The following is a 24,052-nucleotide window of genomic DNA, read 5'->3' as shown; positions in this document are numbered from 1 at the left end:
ATGATCCTACCTCTGTTGAACTGCTTCTTTCTCCTTATCCCCTAGGTTCCTCATATACCCTTCCCTCCCCCCTCCCCTAGACTAACCCATTTTTTATCCATATCTCCCTTCTTAAGGTCTGTTGCCTACTATTCTTCTCCTTCAGGTTTGAATCCCAGCACCCACATGACAGCTAGCAATGTCCGTAACTCCAGTCCCAGGGGATCTGACAGTCTCTTCTGACCTTTGTGGGCATTGCATGACATGGGTGCACTTACATACACGCAAGTAATACACGGATACACATAAAATAAAAATAATAAAATTTCAAAAAAAACACAGCTGATGTATTCAGGGCTAAGAAGATATGATGTCTGCAACTTTTAAAGGTGTTAGGAAACGGTATGTATGTGTGTAGAGAATGATAAAGCAAATGTGGCAGAATATTAACAGTGGGGATACAATTTTAAGATTTTTTTTTATTTTCATGTGTATATGTGTGTGGTGTGCGTGCATGTGTGTGTGTGTGTGTGTATGTTCATGTATATGTATATGTATGTACATGCATGTAGAGGCCCAAGGTTGGTGTTAGGTGGTCTTCCTGAATCCCTCTTCATTTTACTCATTGAGACAGGTCTTTCAGTTGAACCCAGAGCTCACCAATATGGTTGATCTTGCTCCAGGGATCCCATTTTTGCCTTCCAAGGCTGGAATTACTGGCAGGCCACCCTTGCTCACTCTATGTGGGTCCTCAGAATTTGACTTCTAGTCCTCCTGCTTGTGTAGTAAGTGCTTTAATCACTGAGCCATCTCCCCAATCTACTTTTTTTTTTTCCTTTTAAATAAGAATTAAGCCAAGCCCAGTGGCACATGCCCATAATTCTCACTGTTTAGAAGACTGAGACAGGAGGATTAACAGATTCAAGGTCAGCCTGAGCAGTTAACCAGACCCTGTCTCAAAATAAAAGAGCCAAAAAGAAAGGACTGGGGCTATAGCTCAGAGCTAGAGTGCTTGCCTGGCAGGTGACAATGCCTTGGAAATAAGTTAGAAAGCTAGTGTACACTTTTGTAACCTGTCTAAGCAGGAAGTACCAGAACATTTTCCAGAGCTCAGACATCTGTTATATTTTATTTTCTGGGTAAATAGTTGACTATATGTTGGGGTTTCCCAGGGAATTTTAAAACAATACTGTTGCCATGGTACCAACCTAGGTAGCTTGATTTTCAGTGGACAGGGTATGGAGATTTTATTTTGTTTTGATCTTTTGTAATTTGTTTTATGTTATTTGTGAACAGTCTTACCATTAAGTAGCCCAGAATATCCTAGAACTTACTGTGTATCCCAGGTTAGCCTGAAACTCACTATCCTCCTGCCTCATCTTCTCATAGACTGAGTGTGGAACTTTTTAAAGCCCCACAGATTATTTTAATATATAACCAACATTGAGAATCATTGTTAGCTGCTGGCAGTGCTTGTTAGATTTGACTAGGGGAAGGAATGGGGTGGGGGAAGATTAATAAAGTTGTAGTGTGTGCAAGATGCTCTGACTCTCTTAATACCTATCTGTGGCTCCATCTAGCTTCTCAAAACTCTTTTATCAGAAAAGCCATTAATCTGCTCCTCATGGTTGCACATGCCAGGAATCCTAGCTCTTAGGAGGCTGAGGCAGGAGCATTGTGAGTTTGAGGCTAGACTGGACTTACAGCAAGACCCTGTCTAAAAAAAATCAAATATGGCTCAGCAGGCAAACAGACTTGCTGAGTAAGCTTAGTGCCCCAAGTTTGATCCCTGGGACCTACGTAAAGGCTAAAGCAGAGAACTGACTGCACGAAGTTGTCCTCTGATCTCCACACATGTGCTGTCATGCACATCATGCACACACAAGATAATAAATTTTAAAAATCACAAATCTTTTAGCCCCTTGTTAATTCATTTCTGCTTCCCCAGACTGTTTAATCATTTGGAAATGAATTTTTTCTTCTAATGTGACCAATATATTTCTATAATGACGTAAAGAATTTTCAAAATTCACCTAGTTTGTTAAACTTTCTCTTGTAAAGGGTGTGGGTAACCTTTTTTAAAATTCAGACATTCATAAAAGTTTGAGATATACAGATTGAATCTCTGCTAGATAAATACCATGTTTAAAAAATTGATAGGCTGTGTTCCTTTTGCTTCCTGCAACACCCACCAGAACTGCCACTGGAACATATTCTTTAAATTCATGCTTGGTCCTGGAATAATTTCAGTTACATCCTGTTTTGATTCTCAGCTCCTGCTGCTACTCACAATTCAGACTTTCTGAAACCCTGCTGTTTGCCCTTTACTGTTCCCAGAAGTAAATGATGGGAGCCCTCAGAACTGCATTTGGCAGCATAGGACTCAGTAAAGAGGAGAATGACTTTTTAAAAGGCCTCACTTTTCTGCCAGTGTTATTTTTGCAGTTGTCAATTAAATGGAATAGCAATTTTTTATAAGAAACTGCTTGCCTTTTGGGGTGGGTATTGATAAAACAAGCTTTTGCAGTGCTTGATTTTTTATATGTCTTAAGTATTATACTTCCCATTTAAGCACTTCAGGGAGATTGCACAGTGTGCAGATTAGAGGATGAAGTCTGGATAAAAATGAACATTGAGAGCAGTCTTGATGGTGAAGGACAAGGAGGCACTGTTGTAGACAAGTTTAAGGATATAAATGGAAAGGCTGGGTGAAGGGGCACACACGTAATCTCAGCACTGGGGGGGAAGCAGGGACAAGAGGATGACCTATGAGTTGGAGGCTAGCCTAGTCTACATCATGAATTCTTAGCCAGCCAGGGCTACACAGTGAGGCCCAGTTGCAGATAAAAACAAAAAGGTGAGGCATGTTTATGGAAGGAAGAATAGATGGGAGTAGTCAGCCTTTTCTTGGGAACATAGTCCTTTCTTCGAACCCTCTCCCTCTCTATCTGATTAGGGCTATTTCCTTCTTTTTTATATTTTGGCCCCAGTATCCTAAAGACAGGTGAGCGCTTGGGAGGCAGAGGCACATTTCTGTGAGTTCAAGGCCAGCCTGGTCTACATAGTGAGTTCCAGAGCAGCTGGGGCTACAGAGAGACTCTGTCTCAAAAAGACCCCCCCCAAAAGAGGCCTTTAGAAATGACCCCAATTTGTGTCCGTTTTATAGCTTTCCTCCTCCTCCCTCTCCTCCTCCTCTCTTCTTCTTCTTCCTTCTCTTTTTTTCTTGTTTTCTGAGACAGGATCTTATGATGTGACCCTACCTGGCCCTTTGTAGACCAGGCTGGCCTTAAACTTGTGACAATCTTTTCCTGCCTTTGCCTCCTGAATGCTAGGATTATAGACATGGATGACCTCATTGGGCCACAGTTATTCTTGTTAGACCAATTGAATAAGTTGGGACCTTAAAGCCCATTATATTAAAGTATTGACTTTAGTTTGTTTATTTTTTCTTTCTTTCATTTTTCTTTTCTTAAACATTTTATTCATGTTATAGAGGGCTTTATCGTTTGTGTTTTTCCCCATCATTAGGAGTTGAGGAATACGGAATCCATCACTACTTAGATGACACAAGTAAGATTCCAGATTCACATTTCCAGGTACCAAGAGTTCCCTCTAAATGCCACAATCAAATAAGCCTTTGCTTATTTCTACTGAACACAGCAATGCCCATTGGTATCTCTGAAGCATAATCACATCTTAGGTCAGTATTTCTCCAAGTAAAGCAGCTGTTTGGAATTGAATGCTCCCCTTCTTTTTTGTGTTATAAACTGAACTGCATCTTCATACTTCATTCCACATTCAGTCAAAGCAAGTGTAACTAGCACAGGCTCTCTCCCCAATCCTGCAACACAATGCACTGCAACACAGCAACCTGACTCTTCACTACATTTGTTTTTTAACAGGTTTAGCCAATCATCTACTATCTGATTAGGGGGTGGTGCTTCATCATTAAATGGCCAATCTAGAATGTGGATTCCTTCTTTTTCAGCTGGAGCTTTATCATATGTAGCATCACAAACTCGAACCAAAGTTGTCACTCCATACTTCTTAAGTTCCTCTGTGAACTTGTTGAGAGTAGCATTGGTGGGGTTGTGAGTTATCAGAAAATGCATGTTCTCATAAGAGATCTCCACAGGGGCTGGTCGGTTCATTATGGCAAATAAAAAGTGTGAGCGTGTGTGTGAGTGTGGTAGGGAAAATGGAGGGGAAAAAAAAATCAATAAATCTTGAAATGCTTCACAGCAGAAAACATTAAAAAGACCACTAAAATGCCTATTATTGATCACTATTCTCTATTCAACTTGTTTGCTCCTTATGAAAGCTTCTCTCTTCAACATAGGCAGAAGCGTTTAGAATCCACTTGAATCAAATTCAACCTGGGCCTCAATGTCTGCAGATGGATACCTTCAGCCTCCAGAAAATCCAACTCCGTACAAAATTTAAGTAGCCTTTACTGTAACATTTAGGCACTAGTGAGACAAGTTAAAAGTGTAGGTTGTTTTCTACTTTCGTTTACTTGATACTTAATTTTACTGGAGTCCTTAAAAGAAATATGCTTACAATAAAAATTAAAAAAAAAAAAAAGCCAACTGCTTCTGAGGCCAGTCTTGTCTCGGTGTCCAGAGTCTTCAAGGCAATGTTAATTATGGCACATAGAAGCCCAAGCTCACTTGTCAGCAAAAACGCTGTACTGAGCCTGGCAGAAGTCTGCCCTCATGCTCAGAATCACCATAAATGTACACCGTATATTGCAACGAAAAACGCTGGCGAGCTGGGGACTGGGCATTGAAGTCCGGTGGAGGTGGGAGTGAGGAGGTGCCTCTTTCCTCAGTCACCTCAGTGGGCCACCTCCCCCCCGACCCCAGTTTCCTCGCACGATGCCTGGCCCAGGGGCTTCCTGCACTGCCTCGCCGCCGCCACTGCCACTCCATGTGCTCGGGACGGAGGAGGATTACAGCCCTGCCAGGCTACAGATGGCCTACAGATGGCGTCGCAAACACCGCAGCTGGAGCCAGCTCCCACTACTGTTTTGTTTTTTTCCATACGTGTGTGAGAGCATGAATATGTGTCATGGCACACATTGTGGAGGTCAGGACAACTTATGTCAGGGGGTTGGTTCTCTCCTACTGTATGGGTTCTGAAGCACCTTTAACCATTGAGCCATCTCACCAGTCCATATTTATGTGTTATGTATGTGTTATTTATTCTTTGAGAATTTCATACATGTATACCATCTATCTTGTTCATATTTATCATCCAATACAGTATACCTTCCTACTCTTCCCAACATGTCCCTCTCCCAACTTCATGTCTTCTTACTCCTTTTTCTAAATAACCCACTGACTCTGTTTAGTGCTGTCCTCATGTCCGTGGGTGTGGGTTCCTAGTGTATGAGCAGCCTTCCAGTAGCCACATCTCCAAAGAAACATGACTCTTCTTTCCCCAGCAGCCATTAGCTACCAATAGCCCCTCAGCTCAGGTTTATAAGCCTTATCCCATCCGTGGTAGAATTTTGATTGGCTTGATCTTGTGCAGGTCTTGTGCATGTGACCCTAGGTGCTCTGAGTTCATGGCAATGGCATTTCAGAGGACTCCTCCCCATCCTCCAGCTCTTATGTTTTTTCATGCCATGTTCCATGTTACCTGCGCCTTGGGCGGGGGGTATGGGGGAGGAATTGATACAGGCATCCCATTAGAGCTCATCCCATTAGAGCTGAGCACTCAGAGTCACTTATTCTCAGTGCTTTAACTAGTTATGAGTCTCTGCATTAACCAATGTCCACTGCAAAAAAGCTTTTCAGACCAAGGTTAACACTATGAGTATGAACAAATATTTAGAAAGCAGTCTGACAAAGTGAGCATTAAGTAAAACAACAGTTGTAGTTTCCCTCCTAGGACCTGTAACCTCCCCAGATATGGTCAGGCTTACAGTACTAAACATGAATTCCCTCCTGTGGAGTAGGCCTTAAATCCTATCAGAAAGCTTTGGTTACCCTTTTACAATTACGTCACTAGTGCCCTGTAGTAGTGATTCTTCTTTAAAATTTTGTAGAGTGGTGACTCTTAACTGTGGTTGTCCATTGGGATCACTTGGGGCAGCTTTTAAAAAAACTAAGAGATCTTGACACTCTGATTAATTTGGACCAGACTAGAACCTAAGCTTTGGTATTTTTAAACAGTTCTTCACTGGCGAGATGGCTTAGCGGATAAAGCATTTGCTATACAAGCCTGAGTTCTACCCCCAGAATTCACAAAGAAAAGTTAGATGTGGTAGTGTACATCTATAATCTTGACACTCCTACTTAGATATGGAAATCGGGACAGGAGAACTCCCTGGAGTATACAGTATGACAGCAGAAGCAGGAGAGACTACCGCAACAAGATGGAATGTTTTTTTTAAAGATTTATTATTTTTATGGGGCTGGAGAACTGGCTCAGTGGTTAAGACCACTGGCTGCTCTTCCAGAGGACCTAGGTTCGTTTCCCAGCACCCACATGGCAGATAACAACTGTCTGTAACTCCAGTTCCAGGGACTCCAACACTCTCTTTTGACCTCTGTGGGCATTGGATGGCACAGGTGCACTTACATACATGCAGACAATACACTCATAAACATAAATTAAAAACAATGAATTAAAAAAAAAACACATAATTAGTAAAAAGCATTTCATTACAACAGCATTGACATAGTCGGTGACAGTTTCCAGAGCAAAGATGCATCCCTTTCAAAATTGGCTGTAAATTTTTATGTTCACAGTGTTGAATTAATACAGTTGTACATTATTGTACTCAGTATAAACCCTATAAGAGATAAAATTGAATGAGGTTTTAGCCTTTAAAAAAGATCTCTTTCTTTTTAAAATATACCGAAAACAGTAAATTTTAAATATTATTTTTGTTTTTGTGTATGAGTGTTTTATCTGCATGTATGTATGTGTACCATGTGCATCCCTGGTGCCTGCAGAGGCCAGAAAAGGGCATCAGATTGACCAGAACTGGAGTAACAGGTGGTTGTGTGCTACCATGTGTGTGCTGGGATCTGAACTCAGGTCCTCTACAAGTACTCTTAGTCACTGAGCCATCTCTCCAGCCCCTTCAAAGTTGTCTTTTGACTGCCACAGGCACGCCCTACTCTCTCTCACACACATACACACACATGTACACATGATAACACATTAGTTATCACAATGATAACAAATTAGTTTTTGAAGAGAAAACAAAATCAAAACATTTTCCAGATAGGATGAGTATATAACCAAGATTGAGGAACTCAGGATTCAAGTCAAGAGAGAATGCAAAGTCCAATGCTGTAACTAGCTATTATGTGACCTTTGAGCCTTATTTCTTTATAAAGTTGGAGTGCATAAATGACATGATGTGTGATATCTCTTCTGGTTTGTAAATCCTGGTTTCTAAGCCAGCTCCCTACCTTGCATTTGTTTTCTTGTCAGGACCTTAATTTTGATGGGAGATCATCTCTCAGATAATCATTCTTACCCTGTCGTAGTGAGATTTGCTTTTTTCTTGTGGTTCCTAAAGGTCTGCATTGCATTCTAAGTCTGTAATTTAAAAGGCTTTGAAAATTTCTTGATGGAGTCTTTGTCATTGAATATTCTAGGGCGTTAATTTTTCATCCCCTACAATTTTTCAGTAATCTTATTTCAGTGACTGCCTTACTGTCCTGGTATTACTTCATATTGCAATATTCCCCCTGTCCTGAGACCTTACCCTTTTGTTCTCATCTCTTTTAGGAGAAATCTTTGAATTAAAAGCAGAACTCAACAATGAAAAGAAAGAAAAGAGGAAGGAGGCTGTGAAGAAAGTGATTGCCGCTATGACCGTGGGGAAGGATGTTAGGTAATAGTAGTCGCTCTTGCTGTTTAGAGATCCAGACCTCATTTTATGGCCCTTAATTGATTTCCTATAAAAGTCATAGACACTCAGGTGTTATGATGCACACCTTTAGTCCCAGATACTCGAGGGACTGAGGCAGGAGGATCTCCTGAGCCTGAGAGTTGGGGGCCAACTTAGGCAACACAGCAACTCTGTCTCAATAAAAGCAAGCACAAAGAACCTGTGAAAATGGGGTTGTCCTCAGAAAACATCCTAAGGCAGTGTAATTGCTTTTACGTCAGCTCTCTACCTTCAGTGTTTTGTTTTTTTGATTTTTGTTTTACACAGATTTAGTATAAAACTTTCTGAGTCCTGGCACAGTTACAAATCTGTTAGGGAGTTTTAGAAGATGGTAAAAATATTGAGAAGTTGAAGAGCACATATTCTTTAATTGACTCAAGCCAGTGCCCTCAGATTTACTACTGCACATTCAGTTGTTGAGTTCAAGGTGAAAACCAATACAATAATCTTTTAGTCTTTTTTGTTTGCATCTGTAATTTGGTGAGACTGTTTAAAATTAATAAGGCTTGTCTCCAGGCCCCTGCAGATTCCTAATATTCTTTCAGGAGTCCATGAAGCCAAAGCTTTTTTTAAAAAAATTTATTTTATGTGTACGAGTGTATTGCCTGCATGTAAGTGCACCTATGTCGTGCATTGCCATGGAGGTCAGAAGAGGGTGTTGGATCCCCTGGAACTGGAGTTACGGATGGCTGTTAGCCCCCAGGTGGGTGCTGGGAATGGAACCCGGGTCCTCTGTAAGAGCAGCTAGTGCTCTTAAATGTTGAGCCATGTTTCTAGCCCCAAAGCTATTTTTATAATAGTTCTTAGTTGTTACTTGCCCTTTTACCATTTTGAGGTTTGCACTGATGATGTGAAGCAGTGGTGAGTGAAGCTACTAGTGCCTTCGCATAAGTCCAGGTGGTGGTGCTGACCAGGGGAGTCATTCTGTCTTTCACCACCAAGGAAAAGAGATGTTGCATTCGGACTGTCTTTCATGGTGCAATAAAATTTTATTTTATTGAAGCATGAGCCTTGAATACAGGTATTGTAGTGTGTGAGTGTGTGTGTGCTTGTATTTGTGTGCACTTACACCAGCTACATCATGCCAGTGGAAGTCAGGACAGCTCTCAGGAGTCAATTCTCTGCCACTTCATGGGATCTAGGGATTGAATCAGGTTGTCAGGCCCATGTGCAAGCAATCTACTTGCTCAGCCATTTTGCCAGCCCTTTTATCTTTATTATTTTTTAATTTTTAAAATTTTATTTTGTGTGTATATATGTTAGTAAAGGTATTTTTAATACTTGGTGATAAAATGAGAATTGTGCATAAAACTCTTGTACTATGTTATTCCAAAGAATGATAGTTAAGAGAAAGCCCTATGTGATATTTTGAATTACAAGTACCATTGTTAAGTAAAAGAATGATTGACAGACGAACTACATTTAATCAGATTTTGATATTTGGGAGGCAAGTGATCAGAAATGAACAAAGTGAACCTGTAATTTCAAGGGTAAATTTTTGATAATAAATTTCAAGCTTTATAGTGAAAATTAAGTTTGGAAGACTTTGGATCACCCATAATGGAGTCTGACAGTTTCTTGATATATACTTTTCTAAAGTGAGGTTAGTAGTGAAATTAATGGACATGGTATTTGTTGTTATGCAGTAAAATGTTTCAGCATTGGGGGGATTTGCATAACTCAGTAAATGCTTCCTAGACAGCCTCTGCATGTACCATAAAATTATACATGGATAAAGATGTATTCAAAATGCATGATAAATGAATGGATTTTAATGTTACTAAGTAGCTTATTGATACGGTTTTTGAATCTGCATTGTGGCTCTTTAGAAATTATCATTTGTGGCCGGATGTGTGGCACATATCTTTAGTCCCAGCACTTGGGAGGCTGAGGCATGTGGATCTCTGTGAGTTTAAGGCTGGCCTGGTCTACATAGTGAGTTCCAGGCCAGCTGGGGCCACAGGGAGATCCTTTCTCAAAAAAGACCATATATACATGCAGACCATACACTCATAAACATAAAATAAAAATAATAAAATATTTTTTAAAATTTATGTTTCTGTATTCTGCATTTGTGTATGTACAAGACTTACATCATGTGAAATATACTGAGACAATCATCATTCCATTGCCCAAGCTGATTTTATTTTTATTTTTTAATGTTTTTAATTTTTAAATTTTTATGTGTATGAGTGTTTTGCCTGCATATATATATATATAATATATGTATGTATGTATGTGTACCATGTGTGTGCCTGGTACGAGTGTAAGCCAGAAGAGGGTTGTTCGATCCCCTAGAGCTGGAGTTACAGGAAGTTGGCCCTAGAACTGGAGTTAGAGGAAGTTGTGAGCTGTCCAATAGATACTAGGAACTAAACACATGTTCTCTACACACATGTTCTCTACAAGAGCATCAAGTGCTCTTAACTGCTGAGCCATCTCTCCAGCTCCTTAACCTGTTTGTTTGTTCCTGTTTTTCTTTTTGTTTTTGAGACAGGGACTCACTGTATAACCCAGACTAGCCTTGAACTTACCATGTAGACCAGACTGGTTTGGAACGCAGAGAGATCTGCCTGCTTCTGCCTCCCTAGTGCTGAAATTAAAGGTGTGCAGCATCACACCTGGCAAGTAACTATATTTTTAAAATACAGTTTGTACTTACCTTTAAAATCCAAATGTATAAAAGTTCAGTTCTTTTAGGCCGTGATGCTGCTTTGTGAACACAGACACAAATTTCTTAGAGGAAAATGGTAAGGTATGAAATGATGGTCAAGAGTTGAGAAGGGTACAGCTGCATTTATATAAGTAAATAAATCTGCCAGGTGTGGTGGTACAAGCCTTTTATCCCAGCACTTGGGAGACAGAGGCAGGTAGATCTCTGTGAGATTGAGGCCAGCCTAGTCTACGTAGCAAGTTCCAGGAGAGCTGGGGCTACAGGGAAACACTGTCTCAAAAACAAACCAACAAAAGTAAATAAATTCTACCAAAGGGAATTAGGACATCTTGGAGAAAAGGCCGATTCCAGTTTTTGATTAGGAATGTAACAATTGACCATGGGTGAAGCATTAAGTAATTTGAGAAAGCATGGAAACGATAGAAAATGCAGGATCACTTTCAAGGACTTGGGAGCCACCTAAATTCCTACTGGTCAAGAATGAATGTAAATGAGTATTAAAAAGGTAGAACTATAAGGGATGGAAAGATGGCTTAGTGATTAAGAGTATGTACTGTGGGACTGGAGAGATGGCTCAGCAGTTAGGAGCACATGCTTCTCTTGCAGAGGCCCTAGGTTAGATTCCCAGCACCTACATGGTAGCTGACACCCATCTGTACCTCCAGTTCTGAGGGAATCCAGTGCCCTCTTCTGGCTGCTTCGGGTATTGCATACACATGATATGCTTACGTACATGCAGGCAAAATATTCATACAAAGATATGTGTATATATACACACATATATAATATAAATAATTTTTTAAAGAGCTTGTACTGCTCTTGCACAGGACCCAAGTTTGGTTTCCAGTGCTCACACTGGGCAGCTCACAACTGCCTGTAACTCCAGCTCCAGGGGATCCTACACTCTTCTGACAAATCCTTGTCTATTTTTAATTTGTGTTTGATAAAGGTTATGATTTTTCTTAAGTCCACTAAATTATTATAAAAGAAATGATACAGTGTAAGCTGGGTGTGTTGGTACACTCCTGTAATCCTGACACTTGGGAAGCAGAAACAGAATAGTGAATTCAAGGCCAGCCTGGCCTATACAATCAGCCTAGGCTATATTAAACCAACCCTATGTCAGAAAACCAAGGGTTAAGGATGTAGCTCACATGCTTTCTATGATTTATATAATTCAAGGGTTTGGAATATAGCACAGTGGCAGAGCACTTGACTAGAGTTTGTGAGGCTCTAGGCTTCACTTTCATTGTTGAACAGAAAATCTAGAACAACTAGATAGAGATGGGAATGAGGGTTGGAGATGTATATGAAACAAGATTGAGCCTGTGTCAACATTTGTGGGTAATGCACATGTTGGACACACTCTGTTGCTCTCTAGTTTGGTTAAAAATTTTCAGGGCTGGAGAGATAGCTCAGAGGTTAAGAACACTGTTCTTGCAGAAGACCCGGTTCAAATCATAGCACCCACGCGGCAGCTAACAACTGTCTGTAACTTCAGTTCCAGGAGATCCGACAGTCTCTTCTGTCCTCCATGGGTATTGCATGACCACAGGTGCACTTACCTACATGCAGGCAATAGATGCATACACAGAAAATAATAATAATAGTAAAAAAAATTTGTAATACTTTTTTTTGTTTGTTTTTTTTTGTTTTTTTGAGACAGGGTCTCTAGCCCCAGCTGTCTGGAACTATGTAGACCAGGCTAGCCTTGAACTCAGAGATCCACCTACCTCTACCTCCTGAGTGCTGGAATTAAAGGCGTGTGCTACCATGCCCGGCTTGTAATCGGTTCTTTTCCCCCTCCACAAAAACTATTGAGAAAGCTGGAGGGGCGGGGTAGCTCAGTGGTCTGCTGTGTATGCAGCAGTTCAACCCAGTGAACTACAAAAACAAAACAATTTAGAGACCTTATAGCCAATAATACTTTAAAATTCTTTGTTATTCATTTGCATGAAAATGAATTCTCACGGATGTATTGTCCTTGTGTCAATCATCTGTAATGTGAGGTTGTCACCTCATTATTCATCCAACAGCTTAGCACCCACACTGCTTTACTCTTTGTCTCCTCTCCTCTCCTCAGCTCTCTCTTTCCAGATGTAGTGAACTGTATGCAGACTGACAACCTGGAACTAAAGAAGCTTGTATACCTCTACTTGATGAATTATGCCAAGAGTCAGCCAGACATGGCCATCATGGCTGTCAACAGCTTTGTGAAGGTAACGTCCCAAGGTCCAAGCAGTCTTCTCTGCCTCGTACAACCTTTTCAGAAGTGACATTTGGTAGTGTTACTGTCTACATTGCAGATAAGCAACCTCTCTGTTCAAGGGAAGTCCTATAGCAAAGTCCTGGCAGTGAGTAGCAGTGTTCATGTTTTAAGCATTCTATATGCCAGCATATGCCATCCAGGGAAATTGAAACCATATAGTGAGCCTTCTGTAGGTGGGGCTTGGTACATGCATCCTTGCTAGATGAGTAAAAGAAACCTCAGTGTTTTACCTTCCAAGGCTGACAAAGTTTGGAAATATCATTGTATTAGTTACCTGAGGATTTACTTTATCTTTGTAAAAATTAGGAATATGACTCGGAACCTTGTGGAAACTGCAGGAGGCATTACTTTTCTTTGATTTAGCAGGCCTTACAATATTTAATAAAATATTTTTTAGTATGGAAATTTAAAACTACTCAAATAGAGGGAATAGTATAATACTCATCTTGGTTGGGCATGGTGGAGCACACCTTTAATCTCAGCACTTGGGAGGCAGAGGCAGGAAGATCTCTGAGTTCAAGGCCAGCCTGGTCTACATAGCGAGTTCCAGGACAGCTGGGCCTACAGGGAGACCCTGTCTCAAAAAGACCTAAATAAATAAGATAAATGTTCATCTTGTGATTTTAGTAATTACTCAGTTACTGACATATGGCCACTATTCTTAATTTATATTCCCTGTACTTACTTTTCTGACTCCTGCCCCCTCTCCAAATACCATTTTCATGCTTATGCTTGTCAGAATAAGATCTCGATCTCTCCCTCCCTCTTCCCTCTGAAGTAGAGGTCTCACTATGTAGCCCAGACTGACATTAAATTCACAATCTGTCTCAATCTTCTGAGTGCTGAGATAGATGTTTTCTACCACATTGGGCTCAAAACAAGATTTTTTTGAGACAGGAGCTCATGTAGCCTGGCCTCAAAGTCTCTTGATAGCTGAAAGTGAATTTAAATTTCTCATTCTTCGCTTCTACAACCCAAGAGCTGGGATTATAGGCATGCACAACCATAACTGCCTAAAATCTGTTTTCAAAACATAGCCACAACACTATTGTCTCATCTTTAAAACTGGCAAAGTTGGGCCAGGCATGGTGGCACAGGCCTTTAATCCCAGCACTTGGGAGTTAGAGGCAGGTGAATCTTTGTGAGTTCGAGGCCAGCCTGGTCTACATAGTGAGTTCCAGGACAGCTGGGGCTACAGGGAGACCCTGTTTAAAAAAAAAAAAAAAAAAAAAAAAAAAAAAAAAAGCTGGCAAAGTTGGGCCTGGTGAGTTTGAAGCCATCCTGAACAAAATGAGACCCTGTCTCAGAAAACTTATTAAATAAATTAAGTACCAACAAAAAGTTTCCTTAACATACTTAAGTAGTCAAGTTTTTCCTATATTTAGATGTGCTGAGCATAAAGTGAGGTTATTCTCATTAATAATCTCAATCTCTCCTTTTCCCTCTCCCTCTCTCCTTTCAGCATTTGAAAAAAACAGACATTTCCAAAATTAACTTCTATTTGTACACTGACTTCCTTCTTGTAGGGTTTTTTTTTTTTTTTTTTTTGGTCTTTTTGAGACAGATTCTCCCTGTAGCCCCAGCTGACCTGGAACTCGCTATATAGACCAGGACCAGGCTGGCCTCGAACTCACAGAGATCGCCCCCCTCTGCCTCCCAGGTAGGTGCTAGGATTAAAGGCGTGTGCCATGATACCTGGCAGCTTTTTGTTTTCACTTGTGCTTTTATATATGGAACATAATTTTTTTTGCCTAGTGATTCTTAGGAAAGAATCATAAAAAGATTTTAGTTTACATTTATTTATTAATTTTTGAGACAGGGTCTCACTTTGTACCCCATCTGACCTGGAACTTTATGCAGACCATGCTGGTCTCAAACGCACAGAGCTCTACCTGACTCTGCCTCTTGAATATTTGGATTAAAGGTATATACCACCATGCCTGGATTTTTTTTGTTAAAAATAAATTTTTTAATGTAGACAGTTTAGGAAAATATTCCTTCTCAGTGTTCTATCTGTAGTATTTGGAGGGATTTGCTAATATTTGTGGGTTAGGAACTCAGAAAGCCCATTTTGCTGCTTGACTGCAGGTATTTCCATTGGGCCTAATCACCTCCTGTGTTCATCTTTGTTTTGTTGGCTGTAGGTTCCTAGAAATCTTGTCCTCTTTTCTCTCAACCTGGCACAAATAGACTGAGTCTGGAAGTGGAGCAGAGTCTTTCCAATTCTTCATTTTTTTCTTCCTGAGGAAGAATATAAAAACAAAGGTCTTTTCTAATCATAGGGCAAGTCCACTACTAGTTTGGGGATTGGACATACCAACTCACTAGGCTTCTGCCTAGCCCAGAATTGGTTCCTAGTGGGCCTTTCCTCTCTATGTATATAAAGCACTTAAATGATTTCCTTCTAAGCTCTTGAATAGACATCTAAGACCTGTACTTAGGAAAGAAATAGCATGAGAGATTGGATTCTGATGGAGAATATAAGGAAAACTTGTTTTATGTTGAATGCGATGTTTACTTGTAATCACCTTATATGTCTATAGTTGATAATTATTTTTTGTAGGATTGTGAAGATCCCAATCCTTTGATTCGAGCTTTGGCAGTTAGAACCATGGGGTGCATTCGAGTGGACAAGATTACAGAATATCTCTGTGAACCCCTCCGCAAGTGCTTGAAGGATGAAGACCCCTACGTTCGGAAAACAGCAGCAGTCTGTGTGGCAAAACTCCATGATATCAATGCCCAGATGGTGGAAGATCAGGGATTTCTGGATTCACTACGGGATCTCATAGCAGATTCAAATCCAATGGTAATAAACTTCTGCTTTTATAAAGAGAGCAGTATTTAAAATCAGCCCTTTCTAAGGCATGTTTAACACAGATGTCTTCGGGACATGGACCACAAGATAGTTGTGGTAAACATGAGTTCTGTGTAATCTACAGATTGTGCATTTCATACCCTATGTGGTTTGGTAGTCATGTGTAGTTTCTTGTGGTATGGAAATTAAACTCAGTCAAAGTGATTTTTATTGCCTAAATATTGTAACGTACTCTAAATTTTAGATACTAGAATTCTAAGATAGGATTTTTTTTTTTTCTTTTTTAGAAAACTTGATTATGGTCTAAGTTTTTAGCAGCCAGAACATAACACCTTAAAGTTGGATTTTGTGTTTGTTTGTTTTTGGTAGTGCTGGGGCTCACACCCAGAGCCTTGTGCATGCTAGGCAAGTACCATCCCACAGAGATACATCCCCAACCCAAAGTTGGAATTTATTTCCTTTTCAAATCTTAAATTTTGTTTATGTAGTGGAAGGGCCTCAAGTTCTAAGTAATATGTTCAAATTGAGTGATTAGTTACAATGTATTTGTACTAAGAAGATGGAGGATTATTGCCCACTTCCTTTAAGGTGTGCTCCCCTCCACTGTGTGTGTGTGTGTGTGTGTGTGTGTGTGTGTGTGTGTGTGTGTGTTCGTTCGTTCAGGTCCATGTATAGCATGGCAAGCATGTGGAAGTCAGAGGACAATTTGCATGAGTCAGTTCTCTCTTCCCATAATGTGGGTTCTGGAGATCAAACTGAGCCATCTCTTTGGCCCTGGCAATACTGTGTTGTAGAACATTTAGCTGGTACCAGTTTGTTTTTATCACTGTTTGTGGTTTGCTCTATCATTGTGAGCAACTACCTTTGAAATTCTGGATCTGAGAACTGAGGAGGTAATGAAGTATTTGAGTTTCAGGCACCAACCAGATAAGTGGAATATCATGTACCCTTTGGAAACCTATTAAATATTCAGAGGTACTGAGAATGAAATGAGGTACAAATGAATTTTAACTCCTGCAAGCATTTTCAGTTTGGAGGGAAAAAGACATCAGTATAGTAATGTTCTTCCTTATAGAATCTATTAAATTCTGGGGTGTAAGGATTAAAGGCATAGAAATAAGGCTTTTTTTCTTTGTGGGGGAGGGGTTCAGATCAAAGTAGCACTTAGAGATCCTTATCAGGTCAGTTCAGAGAATGCAGGCCTAGTTTCCTGATTTATTCTGTTTCCTTTGTTGAGGAGAGGGCTGGCTTTTATCCAGTCCATAATACTCAAGTGACACGTGCATATCATTTATTTATTTATTCATTTATTTATGTTTTTAATATAGTAATCTTCAAATATATTCAAAATCAGACTACATGAGTATACTAAACACACTCATCACCATATTCAGTAACTATCAATCATTCTAATCTTATTTTACTTGTTTTCCTTCATTCCCTGCCTGGATGTAGTTTAAACAGGTAGCACCTGACTAGGTTTATATTCGAATTTAATATATCATAGTATAATAAACTGATGTTTGCATTAGAACTCCCTATGTAGCCTTTGTCAGCCTTGAACTTTGAGTCCTGTTATCTGAACCTCGTGAGTACTGGGATTGCCATCATTCCTGGCTGTTCTTGACAACTTTCAAAAATTTTATTTTATGTATATGAATGTTTTGCATGCATGTGTGTAAGTGTACTTGTGTTATGCAAAGCCCAGGGAGTTGAGAAGAGAGTGTTGAATCCCTTGGAACTGGAGTTACAGACAGTTGTTAGCCACGATGTGGGTGCTGGGAACTGAACCTGGAACCTGGGTCCTCTGGAAGAGCAACTAGTACTCTTGACAGCAGTTAAGAGCCATCTTTCTAGCCCCTGTTCTTGACAGTTCTTAAATGTGTTTTTACAACAAATTGAGAGGTGATTTGGAAAGATTTCCATAAGTATGTTTGAGGAGATTTACAAAGAAAATTTAAGGTTACTTGGTAGTTTTTTTTTTCTTTTTTTTTAAAGAAACTTTCAGGAATATCTTATATGTTTTTAAAATTGGTCTTTTGTTTATGTTTCCAGTGCTGGATTCAAACACAGTTCCTCTCATGTCCTGGGTGATCATTCTCCCACTGAATTACCCTTCCACCCTCACCTCACCAAGTTGTAACAACAGGACTTTTCTTTGATACTGTCCAGTGTATTGTGCCAGTACAAAGTTGAAAGAGGCCCTCATACACTGGCTCTGTACCTGTGGAAGTCTGAGACAGGGTATTCTGAGCTTCTGTGCCAGGAGTGCTTTGCTGCCTTTCTTGTTCTGACCTTGTTACACATACTCATATTCTAATCATTTTTTGACCTCTTTATTTTAGTTTTTGTGAAGAACTTCTAGTATCACAGTTTCAAAAAAAAGTTATAAAATAACCTTAAAGTGTTAAAATTGGAACACTGGCTTTCCTTTCATTGGTGGAGTCAAATGTTGCAGATAGCAAGTAGACTGAGTACCTGAACATAGACACATCAAGATCTAGTGCTGGCATTGCAAGCTCACTAGCTCAAACACCGTGGAAGTTCCTAAGGTTTAGTATGGTTCTGAGAAATTTAGTTTGGAATGCCTCTGTGCTTGGCACAATGATACAGTATTTTACTTAGTGTTCATGTCTGTCCATGGAGTAGTTGTCGATGTTACAGATCAAGAAATATATACTCTGGGCTGGAGAGATGGCTCAGTGGTTAAGAACACTGGTTATTCTTGCAGAAGACCCGGGTTCGAATCCCAGCACCTGACAGTTAACAATTGTTCGTAACTCAAGTCCCAGGGGATCCGACAGCCTCTTCTGACCTCCTTGGTCATTACATAACATGGGTACACTTACCTACATGCAGGCAATACACGCATACACATAAAATAAAAAGAATAAAATTTAAAAATTAAAAAAAAAAAGAAATGTATACTCTAAACTCTGAGTCATGTGATTAGTAGCAATGAAGCCAGGATCCTAACCTCCTCCTGAGTCTCCCAAACCCTAACTGATCATTGCCTTCATGGATAGATGTATACAGTAGAATTTAAATGTATGTATACCCCACATACTTAGATCTGTTTCATTCTCATTTTTCAAAATGACTGTAATTTTAAACACATGCAGTCTTTAATTATCTGGATGCTGTTTTATTATGGAATTATGTCTTGTTCTGATGATGGAGATGGGTCTTTGTCCTTGCTCTTGAGGAGTGATTTTGTTCCACCTTTTTCAGAGACTGCTCCACACGGTGGGAGCACTGTGCCAACAAATACTAGATTGTCCTAAAGGAAATGAACACTTCAGGGGCTAGCTTAATGTTCTTGTAGTTCCCCTCAGAAGGGCTTTCTAGATAGGAAAGCACCAGAACGCCTACAGAAATTATTTCAGATATTTGAGCAGACAACACAGATGTGTTGACTTTTTAAAATATTTAATTTTTTAAAAATTTTATGTGTATGAGTGGATTAGCTGCACATAGGTAGATACACCCATGTTGGATCCCCTGGAACTAGAGTTATGGATGGTTGTTATCTGCCATGTGAGTATTGGGAATCGAACCCAGATCCTCTCTAAGAGCAACTAGTGCTCTTAACTGCTGAGCCATCTCTCCAGCCCCTGAGATGTGTTGACTTTGATTCCTACCATCATGTGCCTTGCTATATGTATTAGAACTTAGGATTTTTATCTTTTGTTTATGGGACTTCCATATATCTCATTTTCCTGCAATTGTTTTTGTTTGGTTGGTTGGCTGGTTGGTTTTGGGTATTTTGTTTTGTTTTTGTTTATACCTGGTATATGGTACAAACAGGATGATGGCTATATGGTATATGGTTCGTAGGATGATGGCCATAAGATGATTGACTTATTGCAATTATGAAGTAGACTTAGGAAAGATTAACATTAGCTTCATTAATTTAAAAGATGCTGATTCTGTTAATATCCATGCATTTTTTTAAACTTTTTTTTTGGTCTTTTGGAGACAAGGTCTCCCTGTAGCCCTGGCTGACCTGGAACTCGCTTTGTAGACCAGGCTGGCCTTGAACTCACAGAGATCCACTGTCTGCCTCCCGAGTGTTGGGATTAAAGGTGTGTGCCCCCATGCCTGGCCAGATAGCCATGCATATTGATAGAGTAAAATCTTTTGAGGAAATTAGAGTTAGGGTACTTTCAAATGTGGATTTTACTCCCTCTCCCACTTTTTTGAGACAGGGTCTCATTATGTAGCCCTGGCTGGCCTGGAACTCACTATGTAGACCATGCTGATCTCAAACTCACAGAGATCTGCCTGCTCTGCCTCCTGGGTGCTAGGATTAAGGGTACACACCACCACGCCCAGCCTAGCCCATTATTTTGAAAGTAAACTTGTATTCAGAATGAGGAAAGACCATGGATTTATAATGAAACAGCTTCCATAATTTCTTCTCAAGTACCAGATTTTAGAAATGTTGTTAGACAAGTATGTTTTTAAGAAAACAATGCATTTTTGAATGATAGTATTCTCCAGATTTTTGGTCATAAATTAGAATTTTCTTTCCTTAGTATAGTTTTTCTTTTTGCTGTCGGAGGCGTTTTGAATATTCCAGTTGTAGTTGATATATTTATATTAGAATCGGCCATGTGAGGGACTCCCTTGACAGTCCCACTGTTTGTACTTGCTTTTTGGTTTTGAGCTCAGTTCTCACCTGTCTGGCTTACTGTGAGCCCCTTTGATCTCTGTTGTCCAGGCCTTCTATTACTCTCAGAGCTGCCCATGCAGATTCTATTTTTCCATTGCTCTGGCCTCAGATAAAGTATAAACTAATTAGTAAAAAATGTTCTCATTTATTGAGGCTCTTTTGTATAAGCAAGCACACTCAGAATAGCCTCAATTTGAGTCCAATGTAACCTTTAGCAGAGGTTCCAATTAAACTGCCATCTTCTTTTAACTTGAACTTTTTCTGGAAAGTTAGCAAAAATATTTTTCTTCTCAAAAGGAAATATTTTTACTGTTTGTTAGCCAGCATATTCATACAGCATGAGATAATGATGTTGGTTCTCAATTAGGATTAGTTTCGCCTCAATGGGATAGTTAGTCCTATCTGGAAACACTGATGCCACAATTCCTGGGAGGAACACTGTTGGCATCTAGTGAGCAAGAGTCCGGGGATACTTTAAACAGCCTCCAGAAAACAAATTACCTAGCTTGAGTCAAGGAGATGGCTCAGAGGGTAAAAGCAGTTGCTGTGCAATCCTTATGACCTGAATTCAGATCCACAGAACCCATCTAAAAGCTAGTGGGTACCTGTAATCCTAGTGTTCCTACATGGAGGTGGGAGATAGAGCCAGAAGATTTTCCCAGAAGCCTACAGGCCAGCTAACCTGAAATACTTAACACAGCAACAAACATGAGACCCTGCTTCAAACAAGGTGGAAGGTGAGGACTAACACCCAGTGTCCTCTGTATGTGCCATGGCCCATACATGTTCTCATACAGGAACACATATATATATATATACATACATACAATAAATTCTCTGGGTATGGTGGCACACACCTTTAATCCCAGCACTTGATCTACATAGTTCTGGGCCATCTGGGGCTATAGGGAGACATTGTCTCAAATAGTAATAATAATAATCTGACTTAACTGTTGATATCGCTTAGATTGTAAAACTTTGCAGAGTGTACATACCTAATCTGAAGATTCTAAATTCTCTGAAACTTCTTGAGCACTGGTATAATATCGAAGCAGAAAATTCACTTTATGTGATGGGCTGCAGTCAAAATGCCAGCACACTGAGAATATTGTATAAGATTTAGTTTTATCTGTAAAATTCCTAGTATACTGAATTGTTTTGAAGAGGAAGGAATAATTTATTTAGTATTTTAAATAATGCCTGACACATAGTAAATGTTACTCTGCAGGTCTTGAACAGACTTACCATGCAACTTCTGATTCTAATTTTTATTTAGGCATTTAGATAGTTCACATGTGTTATGGTTTGTTGTCATTTGGAAATGTTGAAGTCAGATCTGTCTAGATTGCTTTTGAAGCTGGAGGAGTTTTTATCAGTATATTTGACATTAATAGAGACTGTGTTAAATTGTTAAAGGTAGGTTAAAACACATAGAAAACTTGTGTTGTCACTTAGAATTTAATGATAGGATTTATTTTATCTCTAAGTATGTATTAATAAGTAATACCTTAAAATGAAAATACTTTGTATAAATGAAAAGTATATAGTGCTCTTCATAGAAAATGTCAGTAAAGGAGTTAGAGGGTCAGTAGAATTGTAGGTATATATGCAAGTGCCAGTATGTGGTAAGTACTTGAAGGTAATGGAGATAATATGTTCAGTTTGTATCTGAGTTCTCCAGGTGACTATAGTTATAATTGGTACTGAAGGTCTGGCTGCTATTAATTTGTGTAGAATTGCCATGCTCAGAGGTAGAGCCATTTGAAAACTGCTTTGATACAAGGCCAACATTGCCTAACTCTTGAATTTCTTAGCACTTTGATCTGACCTGAGTGCTTTTCTTTTTTCCTCCTCAAATTCATAGAGATCTGCTTGCCCTGAGTGCTGGGATTAAAGGCATGCGCCACCAGGCCTAATATACTAAAATGTATATTAATTTTTTTGTTTTTGATTAGCATGTATTAATTAATAATGAAACCATAATTAAACATAATGGTTTCATCATAACATTTTCATGTATATAATGTATTTTGATCAAATGCACCTGTTACCTTCTCTTTTCTGCCTCCCACTCCTGTTAATCCCCTTTTCCCAATCAGTCTCCCTTTTACCTTCATGTCTTTGTAGATGTGTGTCCCAAAGAGTTTCATTAGGGCTGTTTATAGGAGAATGAATGAGAGGTTATGTACATACCTTAACAGGGGCTACAACATTGAAGCAAATGTCTCTTTCCCCCTCAGCAACTATTAACTGCCTTTAGAGTCCCATGGAGGTATGGAGCCTCTTGAGTGTCTCTCTGTTCTACAAAGACTAAATTTAAGTTCTGAGAGATTGATTTTTTTCTTGTTTCTCTCTTTTTTTCTCTTTTCTGTCCTTCATCTCCCCTCCTCTTCTCCTCCTCCTTCCATTCTCTTGTATGTAGACCAGAAGGCTAGAGGTTGACATCAGGTGTCTTCTTCAATTGCCCTCCACCTTACTTTTTTGAGTAAGCAAGCTCTTGCCTTCCCAGTGCTGGAATTATAGAGGTGCACCTCTATGCTAGGCTTTTTGTGTGGGTGCTGGGGAACCAAATCTAGTTCATGGTACTTGTGCAACAAGCGCTTTGCAGAGTGAGCCATCTCCCCCTAGCCTCTTATGTTTTTTACTTATTGTTGTTCATGTACATAATGTATTTCTTTCATATTTTCTCCTCTGCCACCTGAGTGCTAGGATTAAAGGTGTACACCTTGACACTCAGCCTTTTGTAATTTTCAAATAATTTTAAATGCCTATTTGTCAGTTACATTAGGAATAATCTGTAATTCCGATGAAAAGTGATAGCATTTCTTTTTGTAGTTACATATATTCTCATATTGGGAGTCAGGATGTGTACTTTCTTGTCTACAGTAAGGTTTTTCACTTACTGTCTGGAGTAAGTATATGTTTGAGATGCCATAATTTACTGAATTTACTATTTCATTGATTATAAGTTATATTTCTATATGCCTAGGAAAAATGTTTCCCATTAAACTGAGTAATTGATTATAAATGCCTCTCAGTTTCAGAGATGTTACTCTGAAAAATTGTGCAACTTTTATTTAATGAAATGGTAATAATTACCACCTTAAATTTTTGTATGGCTTTGTGAAAAGTACTTCTGTGATGAGGCACCTCAGTACTGACCATAGCTACTCCATGTTACAACCCTAGCTGCTCCCAACAACTGTAACCAAGAGGCAGTTGGCTCAAAGTGTGGGCCCAGCTGCACCAAGATGTGGATTTGAGGAAAACGGTCAACAGGTACCTGGCTGCTCTTGCTAAGTGCTTGTTTTTAGCTTCTGTACTTCCTGTTCTACTCGGCTTTCACCTGCAGGAAAAAACTGCTGGGAACTTTTCCACCTCTGAGCAGAGAGTGATGTGGTTTTTCTGTATAAAAGCCTACCCTGCGAAAGGCTCAAGACTGGGCTTGGGATATAACACCCATTGTTGTCGCTGGCCAGCTATAAAGACTTTCTTTCGGCAATTTTCAATGTCTGAGTGGTCTTCTCTGGTGAGACAACCTCACAACACTTCTATTAATTGATAATATGACCTGATTTGTATCCTGAGGCTAAAACTAATCTATTATGTAGATTAAACTATCTCCAGTCTTTAGATGAGGAAACCACATTGCAGAGATCGTGTTCTAGCGCTGTACACTGTGAATTCTGGTCTCAAGTGTATATATTCTCACTCCAAGAAAT

The 24,052-nt window shown here is 39.6% G+C and overlaps 1 protein-coding gene and 1 pseudogene across 8 annotated transcripts in view; one reads left to right on the top strand and one right to left on the bottom strand.

Moving 5' to 3' along the window:
* Ap2b1 (adaptor related protein complex 2 subunit beta 1) overlaps positions 1-24,052 on the top strand; it is a 126,331-nt gene that overhangs the window by 14,165 nt on the left and 88,114 nt on the right. For all 8 annotated transcript variants that reach the window (XM_029553583.1, XM_008848130.3, XM_008848134.3 and 5 more), the window contains exons 3-5: positions 7,732-7,837; positions 12,652-12,787; positions 15,401-15,646. In XM_029553583.1, the coding sequence (XP_029409443.1) occupies positions 7,732-7,837; positions 12,652-12,787; positions 15,401-15,646 (488 nt within the window). The remainder of the gene's footprint in view (positions 1-7,731; positions 7,838-12,651; positions 12,788-15,400; positions 15,647-24,052) is intronic.
* On the bottom strand, positions 3,611-4,277 carry LOC108491553 (annotated as a pseudogene).

This window comes from Nannospalax galili, unplaced genomic scaffold (assembly GCF_000622305.1).
Source record: "Nannospalax galili isolate Female #2095 unplaced genomic scaffold, S.galili_v1.0 scaffold363, whole genome shotgun sequence".
Taxonomy (NCBI): Eukaryota; Metazoa; Chordata; class Mammalia; order Rodentia; family Spalacidae; genus Nannospalax; species Nannospalax galili.
This window is presented reverse-complemented; position numbering and strand designations above follow the sequence as displayed.